General features: G+C 41.3%; 2 protein-coding genes across 3 annotated transcripts in view; one reads left to right on the top strand and one right to left on the bottom strand.

Moving 5' to 3' along the window:
* The window catches only part of LOC110526467 (RNA-binding Raly-like protein), an 85,281-nt gene extending 71,636 nt beyond the window's left edge, over nt 1-13,645 (bottom strand). The window contains exon 1 of one of the 2 annotated variants that reach the window (XM_021607458.2): nt 13,378-13,645. In XM_021607458.2, the coding sequence (XP_021463133.1) occupies nt 13,378-13,417 (40 nt within the window). In that variant the 5' untranslated portion in view covers nt 13,418-13,645. Of the gene's footprint in view, nt 1-12,876; nt 12,994-13,377 lie in introns of those variants that run through there. The other variant, XM_036980855.1, reaches the window with a different exon arrangement.
* The window catches only part of LOC110526465 (fibulin-7), a 97,425-nt gene that overhangs the window by 9,470 nt on the left and 69,999 nt on the right, over nt 1-17,956 (top strand). The gene's annotated exons all lie outside the window — the stretch shown is intronic.

Genomic DNA, 17,956 nt, shown 5'->3' with positions numbered 1-17,956 from the left:
GGAATGAGACAGGCTATGAGCTTGGGGAATGAGACAGGCTATGAGCTTGGGGAATGAGACAGGCTATGAGCTGGGGGAATGAGACAGGCTATGAGCTGGGGGAATGAGACAGGCTATGAGCTGGGGGAATGAGACAGGTTCTGAGCTGGGGGAATGAGACCGGTTCTGAGCTGGGGGAATGAGACCGGTTCTGAGCTTGGGGAATGAGACAGGTTCTGAGCTTGGGGAATGAGACAGGTTCTGAGTTTAGGGAATGAGACAGGTTCTGAGTTTAGGGAATGAGACAGGTTCTGAGCTTAGGGAATGAGACAGGCTCTGAGCTTGGGGAATGAGACAGGCTCTGAGCTTGGGGAATGAGACAGGCTCTGAGCTGGGGGAATGAGACAGGCTCTGAGCTGGGGGAATGAGACAGGCTCTGAGCTGGGGGAATGAGACAGGCTCTGAGCTGGGGGAATGAAACAGGCTCTGAGATGGGTGAATGAAACAGGCTATGAGCTAAGGGAATGAGACCGGCTCTGAGATGAGTGAATGAAACAGGATCTGAGATGAGTGAATGAAACAGGATCTGAGCTGGGGTAATTAGGCAGGCTCTGAGCTTGGGGAATGAGACAGGCTCTGAGCTTGGGGAATGAAACAGGCTCTGAGCTGGGGGAATGAGACAGGCTCTGAGCTGGGGGAATGAGACAGGCTCTGAGATGGGTGAATGAAACAGGCTATGAGCTAAGGGAATGAGACCGGCTCTGAGATGAGTGAATGAAACAGGATCTGAGATGAGTGAATGAAACAGGATCTGAGCTGGGGTAATTAGACAGGCTCTGAGCTTGGGGAATGAGACAGGCTCTGAGATGGGTAAATGAGAGGCTCTGAGCTAGGGTAATGAGACAGACTGAGCTGGGTGAATGCACGCATAACTAGACTTACTGTAAGTGTAAGTTGCTTTGAAAAAAAGTGTATGTTAAAATGGCATATATTATTATATTCCCAGCTCCTGAACCATTAACAGATTACCAAACCATATTCCCCAGCCCTGAGCAATCTACAGACAACAAAACCATCTTACCCACTCCTCAGCCATCTCAAAAATACCAAAAAGGCTGTGCTTACACAGGCAGTTCTGATATTTTTTTCTGCTAATTGGTCTTTTGACCAATCACATCAGATATTCTCAAATCAGATATTTTTCAGAGCTGATCTGATTTGTCCAGAGAGCAATTAGGGGGGGGGGGGGGATCAGAATTGGGCTACCTGTGTAAATGCAGCAAAAGTCTTCCCCACTCCTGACCCATCTACAGCAGACCACACTGCATGCGCCCCCGTCCAAGCGAGACCAACTGTCACTCATCAAGAGCTGCTAATCAGTGGGAGCACTATCTGGGTGCGTTCCGCTGCCAAGTCGGAAAATTGCATCAACAAATGGTGAATTCCTGCCAGTTCACGCTGGGTTAAAAAAGTGTTACAGTTGTCCACCAAAAATGACATTGCCGACTTAAGTGCAAAAGGCTTCAAATTGCTCATTGAACAAAGGGATGTTTGGGGGAGTGTTGTGCTAATAATCGCCATCGACACGGGAGGTGTGAATTACAGACAATTACCACATGCCATGTGCTCAGATAGAAGCCATAGCTATTAGCCTAAACAAGGAAAACCATGTTTTAAAGTGGCACTCCAGTCAGCTTTTCACCTCATTTATCACCTGATTACAACCCGTAGCGGTGCCTGAGAAAAATAACTAGGGAAGCCAAGCCCCTCCCTACCCCCATAACCTGTTAATTAATATGCCTTGCGACTGTGATATATAGGCCTAAAGGCCGAGACAATAAGAAGACACAGTGGCAGAATAAATTCAACCACATCTTTCTTTTTTCACAAAACCGGATAGCAACCTCTGTCCAGTGAAGTCCACAAAGCATATTGCATGTACAGTAACAGAGCTACAGCATGGTCAAGCAAGTTAAGGTTTCTGACATTTTCGGACCACTAAACAACTACTGATTTAGAACCATCGAGAGCTATCGTAGGTCGCAAGAAAAACAGGAACTGCCTCCACTATTCCAGCACCATTTCAACTTCAACATTTCAACATCATCAAATCACCTCTGCTTAGTCTAATACAGTGACAACAAAAAGATACCAAAAATAATTATGTCCAATCAACATAAGCTAAATATGATGTGGCTGTCCATGGTTCTGATTTCTGTACATGGGATAAATGTGTAAATAGGCCAATAATGGAGAAGTAATTACAATTTAGCAATTTACACTGGGGTGTTATACAGTGGGGAGAACAAGTATTTGATACACTGCCGATTTTGCAGGTTTTCCTACTTACAAAGCATGTAGAGGTCTGTAATTTTTATCATAGGTGCACTTCAACTGTGAGAGACAGAATCTAAAACAAAATTAATTAATTTGCAATTTATTGCATGACATAAGTATTTGATCACCTACCAACCAGTTAGAATTCCGGTTCTCTCAGACCTGCTAGTTTTTCTTTAAGAAGCCCTCCTGTTCTCCACTCATTACCTGTATTAACTGCACCTGTTTGCACTCGTTACCTGTATAAAAGACACCTGTCCACACACTCAATCAAACAGACTCCAACCTCTCCACAATGGCCAAGACCAGAGAGCTGTGTAAGGACATCCGGGCTAAAATTATAGACCTACACAAGGCTGGGATGGGCTACAGGACAATAGGCAAGCAGCTTGATGAGAAGGCAACAACTGTTGCAATTATTAGAAAATGGAAGAAGTTCAAGATGACGGTCAATCACCCTCGGTCTGGGGCTCCATGCAAGATCTCACCTCGTGGGGCATCAATGATCATGAGGAAGGTGAGGGATCAGCCCAGAACTACATGGCAGGACCTGGTCAATGACCCGAAGAGAGCTGGGACCACAGTCTCAAAGAAAATCATTAGTAACACACTACGCCGTCATTGATTAAAATCCTGCAGCGCACGCAAGGACCCCCTGCTCAAGCCAGCGCATGTCCAGGCCCGTCTGAAGTTTGCCAATGACCATCTGAGTGATCCAGAGGAGGAATGGGAGAAGGTCATGTGGTCTGATGAGACAAAAATAGAGCTTTTTTGGTCTAAACTCCACTCGCCGTGTTTGGAGGAAGAAGAAGGATGAGTACAACCCCAAGAACACCATCCCAACCGTGAAGCATGGAGGTGGAAACATCATTCTTTGGGGATGCTTTTCTGCAAATGGGACAGGACGGCTGCACCGTATTGAGGGGAGGATGGATGGGGCCATGTATCGCGAGATCTTGGCCAACAACCTCCTTCCCTCAGTAATAGCATTGAAAATGGGTCGTGGCTGGGTCTTCCAGCATGACAACGACCCGACGACACACAGCCAGGGCAACTAAGGAGTGGCTCCGTAAGAAGCATCTCAAGGTCCTGGAGTGGCCTAGCCAGTCTCCAGACCTGAACCCAATAGAAAATCTTTGGAGGGAGCTGAAAGTCCGTATTGCCCAGCAACAGCCCCGAAACCTGAAGGATCTGGAGAAGGTCTGTATGGAGGAATGGGCCAAAATCCCTGCTGCAGTGTGTGCAAACCTGTTCAGGAAACGTATGATTTCTGTAATTGCAAACAAAGGTTTCTGTACCAAATATTAAGTTCTGCTTTTCTGATGTATCAAATACTTATGTCATGCAATAAAATGCAAATGAATTACTTAAAACCTGTTAAGGATATGGCAGACATATGCCCCCTTTGGAGAGATTGGGTACCCCTAGTAAACTGAAAAAAAAATCTGTCAAAAATTGCTAATATATGCAAATAAAAATTATTATTGGATAGAAAACACTCTAAAGATTCTAAAACCGTTGGAATTATGTATGTAAGTATAGCAGAACTCACAGGGCAGGCATTCTTCCAAACTAGTTTTTGTGGCCATGAAAGTTGGAGCAACTTTGACGTCATGGCCCCCACCCTTCCCAACCAGTTATGATTCTGGGGACACTTTCTATCTCTTCCGCTAGATGTCCTCTTTCAGTAGAGCTTTGAATCGTTCAAATCCCGCGAGAATTGACCCTATGGGAGTGAAATTAGTGCGTGCCATGAGAGAATAGGCAGTGCGTAGGGGCGCGAATTGGTCCCAGCCATTCCTTTGTTCCAGCACTCAAGAGAAGGGCAGACGATGGCCGATTGAATTGAAGTTTGTTTTGCGTGTCTAAAACATCATAAAGCTTGCTTCTGCACTTAGTTTGACCTGTTTAGTCGACATATAATATGTAATTTTGAAGTTTTGATGCGCAACTTTTCCGGACCAGAGGACGTTTTGGGTGCATTTCAGCTGATGTTATTAGCAGTAGCTAATACAAAGACGCAAGACTTGAAACCAAACGATGTATTGGGTAAGTATGAAGCCTTCCAGAACATTCTGAACGAAGACCATCGAAGGTAAGGGAATATTTATGCTTAAATCTGTGTTTCTGTTGACTCCAACATTACGTAGAAATGTAGCTTGGAACTGAGCGCTGTCTCAGCATATTGAATAGTGTGCGATTTCTGTAACGTTAAAAATAAATCTAACAAAGCGGTTGCATAAAGAAGCAGTGTATCTTTCTAACTATATGTAGAACATGTATATTTAGTCAAAGTTTATGATGTCTATTTACGTTATCTTGCCGCGCTACATAGATTTCCTGCGGGCATTTTTGAGTAATTTCTGAACGTGAACTCACTGTAAATGGACATTTATGGATATAAATGGCATATTATTGAAAAACAAAAAATTGTACTGTGTAACATGTCATATTACTGTCATCTGATGAAGATTTTCAAAAGGTTAGTGAGCGATTTATTTTTTAATCCTGCGTTTGTTGATTGCATGTTTTGGCTATTCAAATGAGCTGTGTCTGGTGGTGGTTTTACATATATATGTGCTATGTTTTCGCCGTAAAACATTTTAGAAATCTGACTTGCTGGCTAGATGAACAAGGTGTTTATCTTTCATTTGAGCTATTGGACTTGTTAATGTGTGGAGGTTAAATATTTGTAAGAATATTTTTGCGTTCCATGCGCCACCGTTTCAGCTGAACGTGGGAGGGTTGATTCCCAATTGGGAACCAATATCGTAGACAGGTTAAAAATCATACAATGTGATTTTCTGGCGGCTTCATGGGTGGTATATTATTCATATTTTTCATAAATCCATAATTAATAAACATGATAAAAAAGAACACCAAAAATCCTGTGTTTCTATATCAAAAAGGTTTCTGTGATGCATATAAAGTCTAATATTGGGATGCAAACTCAAAATGTAGTTCATTTAAACTTTTTATCTGACATGGTAAAGGTGTGTTACCATCTGTGTGAGGTGTATACTTTTGTTTCAAAGTAGATTTGTTTAAGACTACCCACTGCAGTTTAACAAAGTGTGCTCCATTTGAAGTAGAAATAATGTTTTACATAAAACAAAATGTTTAATAATTTTGAGACTACAGGAAATAGATTGACTGCTATGTTAAACAACTGCGGTCATGGCTGCTTTGGTTCTCAATAGCCTTGTGGCTGTTGTAATATTTTCACTGTAGAAAAAACAGAGCTCTTAAAATACATTCTACAATAATTTTTTTACTTTTCCTATTGAAGGTAAAAGTTGCACCTGACCGCCTTCTCACTTCCTGCTCTGCATTTAGCTATTCAGATATTTTGTATCTTTATTGATTTTGTAAGAACGGACATTGCAATGTTTTCAGCTGATGGCAACCTACGATGGTGTTATGCAAAGTGTGCTTGTCAAACATGATGTGAGTAATTTTGCCTTCCATAACCAATGCTACGATGAGAACATGTACTATATACAAATGGCCTGTAACAGAGTCAAATGCAATGTGACAATAAAACTCAATTGGTTTCAAGGAACAACAATAATGACAGGGAGAGATGAAAGGAAACAAAAGCAACACAATGCAATTAGCTTTCCCACTGTGATCTCAATCCAAACACATTCCAGGATGCCTCTCAACACTAAAAACATCTAAAAACACTACCACAAAGCTTTTATTGTCTGCTGGGGATAGAACAGGACTAGAGTGACAAGAGTGACCATTTTTGGCACGTGTTCTGTTGTTGTTGTCTAAATGGCAGGCTTCCAGAGGTGGCATTAGCACTATGGGGGTGGAAGAGCATTTTGTGTTGAGGGGTTTGTTAACAGAGGACCCACCTGCACAGTGGACACAGATTGAGAGTCTATTAAGGAAAAACCAGGGAGGATGCTAACAGACTCAAAGTGGTCACATACACATACAGTACATGGATGAGGCTATAGGACCGTCACCACAGTGCAGCCAGTGCACACATTAGTTGGCCAGGCACCCTGAGCAGATTAGTCAACCCAGAGTCAGGATGTGGGATGGACACACAAACACGTGTAGGGTATGCAAAATTACGCTAACTTTCCCAAAATTCCAGGGTTTTTCAGAAATTCCGTTTGAAAGATTTCTGAAATCAGGAGAGAATGAGCAGAAATTTCAGAAACCTCCAACCAGGATTTCTAAAAAACCTGGGAATTTGGGGAAAGTTCCTGGGATTTTTCAAGCCTACACAGATTGTACTTTATAACATGAACACGGGTCTACAGTAAAAAACAAACAGTCATCGACAATATGTTCTATGCATATTTTTCTATTTAATTCCTTATGGAATTTCTGATCACAGTACAACAGCAGGGTTAGGAATGAACTATTGTAAGAAACACGAACTCCACTTTTTCAACCCCACTATTGATGTAACATGGAAATCACACAAATTCCAATTCAGTTCCTAATCTGACAAAATGAACAATGCATTGACCTTGATTCTGATTATCCCTTGTTCATGATTTTATCTCCACAATCTCTGTGTTGAAGTCTGTGAACATGATGACAGAGGCCAGAAAGGGTGGAGGACTCGGTATAGAATCTCATCAACCACGAAACCAGTAAACTGAAACAGATGCGTCATCAAACAAGTGGCTGCAGCCAGTGACTGTCTGTCAGTGTGACCAAAACCAAGGTCACATGAAATGAGTTGTAATCATAACCACAGGATTATAAATCCATAATCCCTACTGCCGTGTTCTGACTGACTGTTGGCTCCTGCCTCTCCCACTGACCTCTACTCTGCCTCACCACCAGCTATGGTAAATGCTCATATCTAAAGCCAGCTTAATCACATTACCTGGAAGAGAGGAGGCTATGCATAAGCAAAAACATCCTACTTGGAATTAGTATTTGTTTTTTATTCGTTTTTTACTCAGGCAAATGCTGTGACCTCTTAAACTGGGAGTCAAGCCCCCGGTGTGGAAAAGATGATGTAATGAGAGCCCTGAACTGTGTAGAGAGTGGAGTGACATTTTGGCAGTTTTGTGCGCTCCAGGAACAGATGAATTGTGGGGGATCCTGCACAGCGTGGAGCCCTGTGTGTTTTTGGCAAGTGGCATCGCCTATCACACATATACGAGGCTGGCATTCTGCAGTGGCAGAATGGGTAGTTAGTCAAACGAGACTGTTAAAGCACAGCCCGCCTGCCTGCCTGTTCACATCATGCTGACACACAATGCAAAGTCTCTACCATCGTGCTGTTCTCAGATCTGACTTCCTGGATCACTCCCATCTGCTTTCTCTGACAGCAGTCCTGGTCCATTTGATCTCAGATCAGAGTCTGCTGACAGGGTTCTTACTGACGATATCACAAGCTGAGCAACCACCAACATCATTGTCATAACAATAGGCCTAACAAAGCAGCATGACGGGGAGTGGGCGTGAGAGGGAGAGACAGGATGGAGAAAAAGATGGGGGGGACTGTTGAAAGAGAGAGAAAGGGGGATAGAGGGAGAGATAATAGGTTAGAAAGACAGTAGAGGAGGTACATCACAGCATTCCTGACAGTTGCATTATTGCCCTTACAAAACAACACATGGAAAAAATAATGTGGAGGAAAAAAAAAAAAAATTTCGGACACGTGTGAAATTTTCATGAGTCAGATACGTGAAACTCAGCCACTCCAGTGGTTCTGCTTTTTGTTTCTGATACAAGCTGCCTGATTGTTTTTCACATATAAAACTGCAAATTCTACTTAAATTCTTCCAGTAGCAATGTTTCCACCGGTTGGAATTAGGGTGACAATCTTAAAAACCCAAATGCGGGACAAGGGAAAGATTTTGCTTGACATTTGTGGAACAGTGGACAGAAAACAATTCTGGGGACAGGTTAACAGATCACATTGAAATGGACGACATGGTTCTGCTGTAGAAAGGTCACTGCCGGTTAAAGGGGCAATCCGTAGTTGCAACATACATTTTTGGACTTATAAATGAATGATATGTACCTATTGATTCTTGAAGAATATAGGAGTATACAGAGCCTTCAGAAAGTATTCACACTCCTTGACTTTTTCCACATCTTGTTGTGTTGCAGCCTGAATTTAAAATGGATTCAATTGAGGTTTGTTTTTGTCACTGACCTTCACACAATACCCCATAATGTCAGTCGAATTATGTTTTTACATTTTCTTACTAATTCATTACAAATTAAAAGCTGAAATGTCTTGTGTCAATAAGCAATCCACCCCTTTGTTATAGCCAATTGTGTAAAAAGTACCCAATTGTCATAAGTAAAGTAAAGATACCGTACCTTAATTGAAAATGAAATCAAGTAAAAGTGAAAGTCATCCAGTAAAATACTACTTGAGTAAAAGTCAAAAAGTATTTGGTTTTAAATATACTTAAATATCAATAGTAAATGTAATTGCTAAAACATCTTTAAGTATCAAATTCCTTATATTAAGCAAAACAGATTACATGATTTTTTATGAATTTTTATTTACAGATAGCCAGGGGCATACTCCAAAACTCAGACATGATTTGTGTTTAGTGAGTCCGTCAGATCAGAGGCAGTAGAGATGGCCAGGGATGTTATCTTGATAAGTGTGTGAATTGGACCATCCTGTCCTGCTAAGCATTCAAATTGTAACTAGTACTTTTGGGTGTCAGGGAAAATGTATGGAGTAAAAAGTTTTTAAAAAATATTTAGGAATGTGGTGCAATAAAAGTAAAAGTTGTCAAAAATATTAATAGTAAAGTAAAGACAGATACGACCCAAAAACTGCTTAATTGGTACTTTAAAGTATTTTTACTTAAGTACTTTATACCACTTGTTATGGCAAGCCTAAATAAAGTTCAGGAGTAAAAATGTGCTTAACAAGGCACATAATAAGTTGCATGGACTCTCACTTTGTGCAATAATAGTGTTTAACATGATCTTTGAATGACTACCGCATCTCTGTACCGCACATACACAATTATCAGTAAGGTCCCTCAGTCGAGTAGTGCATTTCAAACACAGAATCAACCATGAAGACCAGGGAGGTTGTCCAATGCCTCAAATCCAACTTTAAATGCACTTTCAATAAAGTTTGATTTAATTTAGTCCTATTCTTTAACTTAGATTTTTGGTTGTAATGGAGACATGAATCCAACATATCAATCATTAATTTATAGACACAGTGAATGTATAGTTATTAAGAGATCTCTCCATAATAATTTTCACGATAGTGCATTGGTAGTAGTAGTCAGTGACAAATATAAAAGATGGGTTAAGTTTAAACCCTGAATGGGAGAACAAATGAATAGTTGCAGATTAACTCTCCAGTAGGAGGTGCTGCCCAGTTTTGTTTTCTGATAGTGATTATAACGTTGAAGATCTAATGTTGTTTCAAAGGTTCAACATATTTTATACAAGGAGTATCATTTTCTATGTTGAAAATTGGTTACAATTATGGCGTAATGCTGTGGTTGCAATTTCACCCTCAAATTGTCACCCTCAAAACAATAGTTTATGTTGATGTTTTTTTTTATCCAATGTATTTTCCACATAGATTCCATGTCAAAATATGTTGACAAATTACATTGAAACCATTTTGATTTGACCAGTTTGTGCCCAGTGGGTCCTAAGTTCATGTGCTTAGTTTACTAAACACACGAGAGAAGAACATTTGGATCTAGTTCTGTTCCGGATCTCTATCTTTTTCACTCTCTGAGGACTATTCCTCCCTCTTTCATTCTCTCACTCTCACTCTCTATCTTTTTCACTCTCTGAGGACTATTCCTCCCTCTCTCATCCTCTCACTCTCTATCTTTTTTTGCTATCAGGACTCTTCCTCCCTCTCTCATCCTCTCACTCTGTCTCTCTCTAGCTTTTTTGGTTATTTTTGTAAATAATATTCTTTCACTGTTCCTTAAAAGCTCTATAACCCTTAAAGGTCCAATGCATCTGTTGTTTTTATTATCTCAATATCAAATCATTTCTGGGTATCATTTAAGTATCTTACTAGCTAAACTTCCATCCATTTGGCGACAGATTTGAATGCGGATATTAAAACAATATATGTGCATTTTCCCACCAGATGTTTCAATCAAACTGACTTTTTAACAAATAAAATACTGCATGTGATGACAGTCCACAAAAAAAGCACTTTTGCACTTAAGGCCTAGATTCAATCAGATCAAGCACTAACCTGCGATAGCAGACGACCGACCGTATAGCAATGTTTTGGCGGTGTTGGCTGTCAAATCAGTGAGCAGCTGCTCTTGCGATCATTGTCACGAAGCCACACCCGCCCCACTCGAATAAGAAGTTCAGAACAAGAAAGCGTAGGCTATATAGAAATAATTAGATAGATAAACTAGATAATAATGATTTCTATCATCCTAATGGAGATGTAGATTACATCTCACATTCCAGTGTTCCACTTGTAAACAAGGCTGCATGGTATCTCTGTTAATGCTACTCTGTGCCGCCAATGGTAATGTCCTCTTTAGGTATAATGCCGAGAGCAACTTTTGACAGCTGTAATGCAGTTCCACCTAAGACATCGTCAAAACAACTGCTATGTGGATGTTGGCTAAAGTGGATCTGATTGAATCGAGCCTTAAGTTTCATGTACTGAATAAAAAACAAAAGTTGAAATGGTTTCCATGGCATTTTTAACACTACGTATAGTTTTGTCACAAAAACTGCGAAAAAAATTGCGATAAATGGCATAAGAACCCAGTCTGGTTTTGGCCCATACTCTTTAGACAAAAATTAGCTGATGAAGTTGACAGTGTAGGTAATAAGATGATAAGGATAAAAGCAAGATCCTTTTTAATTTTTAGAATTGGCAGCCAAGCACCTATCATCATGACATCAGCATCATTTAAATGATAGCCTACCCTCAATATTTATTGGAAATTGTTCATCATAACTTATTTTATCTGCCTATAAACTGAATTGTTTTCCATGTCGTGGTGGTAGTAGGCTACAACATCATCACGTGACTCCAAGTTTACTGAGGCATTATGGTTTTTCTGTCAATATTTGCACATAAAAGCTTTTCCACTGCAGTTGTTGCATAATCTATTTCACAGACAAAATAAATATCCCACGTTGTCTAGCGTATTTCGTTTTGTCGACATTGGGAAGTTTTACTGACAAATGAGCTGTTTCCATAAGGCCTGTCATGATTTTTTTATGCATCAGGTCATTGTGATTGTTTTCAAATAAAATGGTCAAAAAGAAAGATAGCTTCTTAGCAAAGGGCAATTTCTCAAGCAATAATTTTGCTAGAACTGTCTGGGAGTGGTCTGAGTTGGGAAGGAAAAACTGACAATTAGCTGTAATTGGCAGAGAGGTTTGGAACTCTCTGTCTTATTGGTCTATTAACTAATTTACCACATCGTGATGTCACCATGGAAGGCCAAAACTCCATCCCACCAAAACATAGCCTACGCTTTCTTGTTCTGAACTTCTTATTCGAGTGGGGCGGGTGTGGCTTCGTGACAATGATCGCAAGAGCAGCTGCTCACTGATTTGACAGCCAACACCGCCAAAACATCGCTATACGGTCGTCTGCTATCGCAGGTTAGTGCTTGATCTGATTGAATCTAGGCCTTAAGTGCAAAAGTGCTTTTATGTGGACTGTCATCACATATAGTATTTTTTTTTAAAGGGCATTATCATAATTTTGTATAATTTCACAGTATTGTTCCAACCTCATAGTGTGGTAATATATATCAAACATAGTCAAATCATGTTTTTGACTGCAGTGGGCCTTTAATAAATGTCTTCTCGCCCTTTCTCTCTTTTTCTGGACCGTCTGATATTCTAGTTATTTTCAGGACAGTCCGATACTCTAGTTAAAGACAGCAATACAGACAGACAGACATACCAGTATCTAATAACTACTCTGTCAAAGGTGAAAACGAACCTCATTCTGTGTTGGCTCACTAACCAAAAACAGTGGCATCCCCCAAGGCCCAGAATCATACACATGCACATACATACACGCACGCAGTGGCTAAGATGTGCAATAGAAATAGCATCTTCCATGTGAACCGATGTAATCCCAGTCTCCACAGTTATTGACAACTCCAGTGAAGGCTCAGCTGGGTAGAAGTTTCAGCTCTAGCCCTCGGTCCTGAAGACTCTCTCTCTGTCCTCCCTGCTCCAGTGAGAGAGAGCTGACACTGTGCCCTTATTCTTCCTCCTGAGCTGCTTTGGTCTAGGATCGATTCACACAGTCTAGCAGTGCAGGAGAGCCTGTCAAGCACACAGCCTGACGCCTCAGAGAGTCCAAAACCAGCACCATTCTGTTGGTCAGCACACTATCACAGTTACAGTTATCTGTCGTAACTCAATCTCATCCACCCATGCTCACACATACTGTAGCATGTATGTAGACATGCATAAGTGATCTCTTTCTTCCTCTCTGGCTGGCTGTCTCTGTCTGGCTATCTCTGTCTCTCGCAAGCATCCACGTACACACACACACACACACACACACACACATGAATGACAGATACATAACATGCTCTCATCACGCCCACGTCCTCTCAAACACACCTCTCCAGTTCTTGGTTAAGCACAGCTGTGTTCGGAGAGTAAACAGTCGAGTTCCTGTCACCTCAACTCGGGATCCTTTCACTACCTCACTCACTCCTCTCTCTCCTTCTCTCGTTCAGTCTCTCGTTCCATTAGACAGGGTTATCCCTGGCCAGGCGTAAGGGTCGGCATGAGGAAATACCAGAGGGAGAGAGAAAGGGGGATAGAGTAAGGAGAGGGGAAATAGGGACAGGGGGATTTAGGGAATAGAGAGGCAGTGGGAGAGAAACCAAGAGAATTGTAGGGAGGAAGGAGAAAAGAGATGTGAAAGAAAGGGGGGTGAAAAGTAGAAAAAGGGGGGTGAAAAAAGGGATAGACAGGGAGAGACAAAAATAGGGAAGGAGGTATAAGGTAGAAGGGAGGTATAAGCAGAGAGAGAGAGTGAGTAGGAGATGCGTACATACACACTAAAATATAGAGACACAGACACATAGAGTGGTATATTTTGCCTGGCATACTCACATCGTGGGCTGCGGTGGTGCTCACTTTTAAACAGGGTCATATCAGGGACGCCAAACAAAGAGGGCGGCTGTGGCTTTCAGACTGGAGACAGACAGATGGCTGGACGCTTTCCCTGCTTCTCTCTCTCACAATCACTCTATTTTCCTCTCTCCTTATGTCCTCTCTTTCTTTCTTCCTGCTTTGGCTCTCTCTCTGCAGGCAGGCAGGCTGTGGACTGACGACTGTGTTACTACTGAATCAATGACAGAGCAGTTAGAGCAGCACCAACAGTATGTACCATCTGTCCCTCTGCAGCGGGGGTGGACAGAGGAAGCACTGGGTTAGCCCATTAGCTCCAGCAGGAAGGGGGGGTTAGTGTGAGTGTTTAAATTGTTTTTTCACAGCAAGAGGAGCCTGGCTGGGGCTCAGGGTTTATAGAGCCTGCCCAGGCAAAGAGAGAGCTGCCAAGAAGTGTGTGTGTGTGTGTGTGTGTGTGTGTGTGTGTGTGTGTGTGTGTGCGTGCGTAGGGTGTGGTGAAGTGAGTGTAACTCTATCCACAGCCAGGGGCTGAGGGAGTGAAGGGGGGCAGGGGAGGGCAGGGGGTCTAAGAGAGGAGCATGAATCTGAGGACAAAGCAGAGCCACATACAGAGAACACGAGAGGAGCTCACCACTGACCTCATATCACACAGGGATGGCATTATACACAGGCACTCACATGCACCAAACACACACACGTCATACAGAGAATGTGGGTGTTGTGGGTGACAACTGGATGAGTTAACAGTGGAGATACTTGAGGATGAGGGGAAAGGGAGAGGGAGACAGAGAGGGCGGGCGGGGAGAGCGAGCGATAGAGAGAGTGGGGGAGCGATAGAGAGAGAGAGGAATGGGGTGGGAGAGAAAGAGAGAGGAGGGGGAGAGACTCACCTCCCTGTTGTGGAGAGAGCAACATTAATTAAGCCTTATCTAAGACAGAGCCATTCTACTGAGGCTAAGACACACACACACATGCACGCAATCAAACGCTGAACACACGCTCACACACATACAGTATAAACACAGGCAGTGTCCCTCGAGTGCAATGTGATTAGGGTGAGGAGCTAGATATTACAGACAGGTATAGCAGACCTCTGGTGTTTGTTCCCCTGCACTTGATTAACCAGTCATTTACTCAACAACAGAAACACGTCAATGCATAGTGGACCCCATCAGACAACTCCACAGTGTGGACACCTACCTTCAAACACTCATACAATGCCTTCAGAAAGTATTCACAACCCTTGACTTTTTACACATTTTCCACAGCCCAAATTGAAAATGTATTATATTTAGATTTGTTTGCCACTGATCTTTACACAGTACCCCACAATTTCAAAGTGGAATATTGTTTTTTGAAATGATTACAAGTTAATAACAATGTAAATCTGAAATGTTTTGAGTCAATAAGTATTCAACCCCTTTGTTATAGCAAGCCTAAATACTGTACATTCAGGGGTTTCTGGTCTGGCTGTGTTGTTGTCCGGCAGTAGCCAGCTTGCTAAATCAGACCCTTTACTATGCCATGGATGGGGATTTGGACTTGCGGTTTTGACTTAATTCTCTGTACAGGCCAATGATTATGATGTCGAAGATTATGAGACGATTGAATTTCAATATGTAGCCTTGTAGGTTCAAGTTAACTAGCTACCTAACTTAGCTGTTTCATTGTTGCCCATGCAAGGAAGTTAGCTCAGTAGCCTAGGACAACAAAACTAAAAGTGTACTGTATGACAGAGCCATAGACCGTTTTGCCAACATGAAAGAGAGGAGGATGGCATTGGCTTTCAACTAGTCTACAAGTAGGGTGAGTCAACTTTTTGTTTTTTTTACTTGCGCGCACACACACACACACACACACACACACACACACACACACACACACACACACACACACACACACACACACACACACACACACACACACACACATATATATAGAAATCAGTACCATGGACAGCCACATGATATTTAGAAGCATTGATTGGACTACATTGTTTTTGTTATCTTTAAGTTTGTTTTCACTGTATTAAACTAAGCATACATAGCCTAGTTGTTTGATGATGTTGAAATGGTGCTTGAATAGCGAAGGCAGTGCACCTGTTGTCTTTGTGCTGACTTGCGGTAACTCAGTGGTTCCATAGTAGTAATTGTTTAGTAAACTGTATAAAACATTGACTTGCTTGACCATGCTGTAGGTCATGTAACTGTTTGTTACAAGCAATATTTGCTTTGTGGACATCCCCGGACAGATGTTGCTCTCCGGTTTTGTGAAGAAACACATTTATTCCTCCTCTGTGTGACTGTCTTTTTGTTGTCTCGGCCTTATGGTGTATCACAGTGGCGTATGAACGAATGGGTTATAGAGCAAACACCGCAGTTATCACAACAGAGGGTGTAATATGGCTTTTTGCTGGCTTGGCTTGGCTTCCCCAGTGATTTTACCCACACACTGCTACTGCTCTATGTGCAATAATAGCGGTTAACATGATTTTTGAATGATTACCCCATCACTGTACCCCACACATACAATTATCTGCAAGGTCCCTCAGTTTAGTAGTGAATTTCAAGCACAGATTCAAGCACAAAGACCAGGGAGGCTTCCAATGCCTCACAAAGAAGCGCACCTATAGGTAGTTGGGTCAAAATAAAAAAGCAGACATTGAATATCCCTTTGAGCTTGGTGAAGTTATCAATTAGACTTGGTGTATCAATACATCCAGTTACAACAAAGATGTTGTATTTATTTATTTCACCTTTATTTAACCAGGTAGGCCAGTTGATAACAGTCAATAACACAATAGAAAAGTCTATATACAGTGTGTGCAAATGAAGTAAGATTAGGGAGGTAAGGCAATAAATAGGCCGTAGTGGTGAAATAATTACAATTTAGCAAATAAACACTGGAGTGATAGATGTGCAGTAGATGAATGTGCAAGTAGAGATACTGGGGTGCAAAGGAGCATACAGGTGACCTTCCTAACTCAGTTTCCAGAGAGGAAGGAAACCACTCAGGGATTTCACCATGAGGCCAATGGTGATTTTAAAACAGTTTTAAAACAGAGTTTAATGGCTGTGATAGGAGAAAACTGAGGATGGATCAATAACATTGTAGTTACTCCACAATACTAACCTACTGGAGTGAAAAGAAGGAAGCTTGTACAGAATAAAAATATTACAAAACATGCATCCTGTTTGCAATAAGGCAGTAAAGCAATACTGCAAAAAATGTGTCGAAGAAATACACTTTTATCCTGAATGCAAGCATTATGTTCAGGGCAAATCTAACACAACACATCACTGAGTACCACTCTTCATATTTTCAAGCATGGTGGTGGCTGCATCATGTTATGGATATCATCGTCATCAGCAAGGACTAGGAAGTTTCTTTATGTATTGACTCAGGGGGTTGAATACTTATCTAATCAAGATATATTAGTGTTTTCTTTTTCATTCATCTTTAAAAAAATATATATATATATATATACAATGTATTCCACTTTACAGAGTATTTTGTGTAAATTGTTGAAAAAACAACAACAATTAAATCCATTTTAATCCCAATTTGGAACACAACAAAATTTGGAAACAGTCGGGGTGTAAATACTTTCTGAAGGCACTGTATGTACATGCATCCATGCAGATATAGGCAAGCAATCATGCACACGTGCACACACACACACGCACATACATATACTGTATAAATCAATCCATGAAGGCTGAGCCTAGGATAAATACTTCTGCTGTAGCTCCCTGCACCATTAATATCACTTAGGCCTGTGTTTACAATCATCATAACCATTAACACCAAAATCAACTGAATCCATCTGTAACCATCAGTATCGTTAATAGTTGTTCCTTTGTTTAGTGTACTGTTGTGTATACAGGCCTGTAGAATGTAGCGCTGATGGTCTCAGGGTAGAGGCTTTCATCTAGGTATTTAATTAGGCTATTAAAAAGTCAACACAGAGTAGACTGGCTTTAGGCAGAGAGGCTGTTGTTGTCAACACTTAATAACACTTTGTAAAGCCGTAAGAAAACCTCTGATTTCTACTGATCCGTATGATAACAGTTGGGTTTGTTTGCTCATGACTTGGGGTTGTGGTTTGGGAGAGAAGTGGTAAACACACACACATACATACACACACACACACACACACACACACACACACACACACACACACACACACACACACACACACACACACACACACACACACACACACACACACACACACACACACACACAGGTATTAAAGGGTATGAAGCATGAGTTTCTACACACCAAAGCAACAACACAGTTTGGTCAAAGACTTAGTAACTTAGTTGTAGTCACAATCTATATAGTTACCTATAACTACAAACATAGTTATGTTTGAGTGTTTTTAAATATTTCTTAGCTTTTTTCTGGATATTGTTGGAACTACTACAATGCACTAATTCTCAAAGTCATATGGAGAACCGTTGCTACCTAGCTAATTCCAGCTGGCTAATATTCACTACTTGCCAATCTAGCATGTAATTACATTCCAAACCAAGTGTTGACACTGGTGAGCTACAAT

The sequence above is a fragment of the Oncorhynchus mykiss genome, chromosome 6 (genome assembly GCF_013265735.2).
Source record: "Oncorhynchus mykiss isolate Arlee chromosome 6, USDA_OmykA_1.1, whole genome shotgun sequence".
Taxonomy (NCBI): Eukaryota; Metazoa; Chordata; class Actinopteri; order Salmoniformes; family Salmonidae; genus Oncorhynchus; species Oncorhynchus mykiss.
Note: the sequence above shows the minus strand (reverse complement) of the source record. Positions and strands in the feature narration are given on the sequence as shown.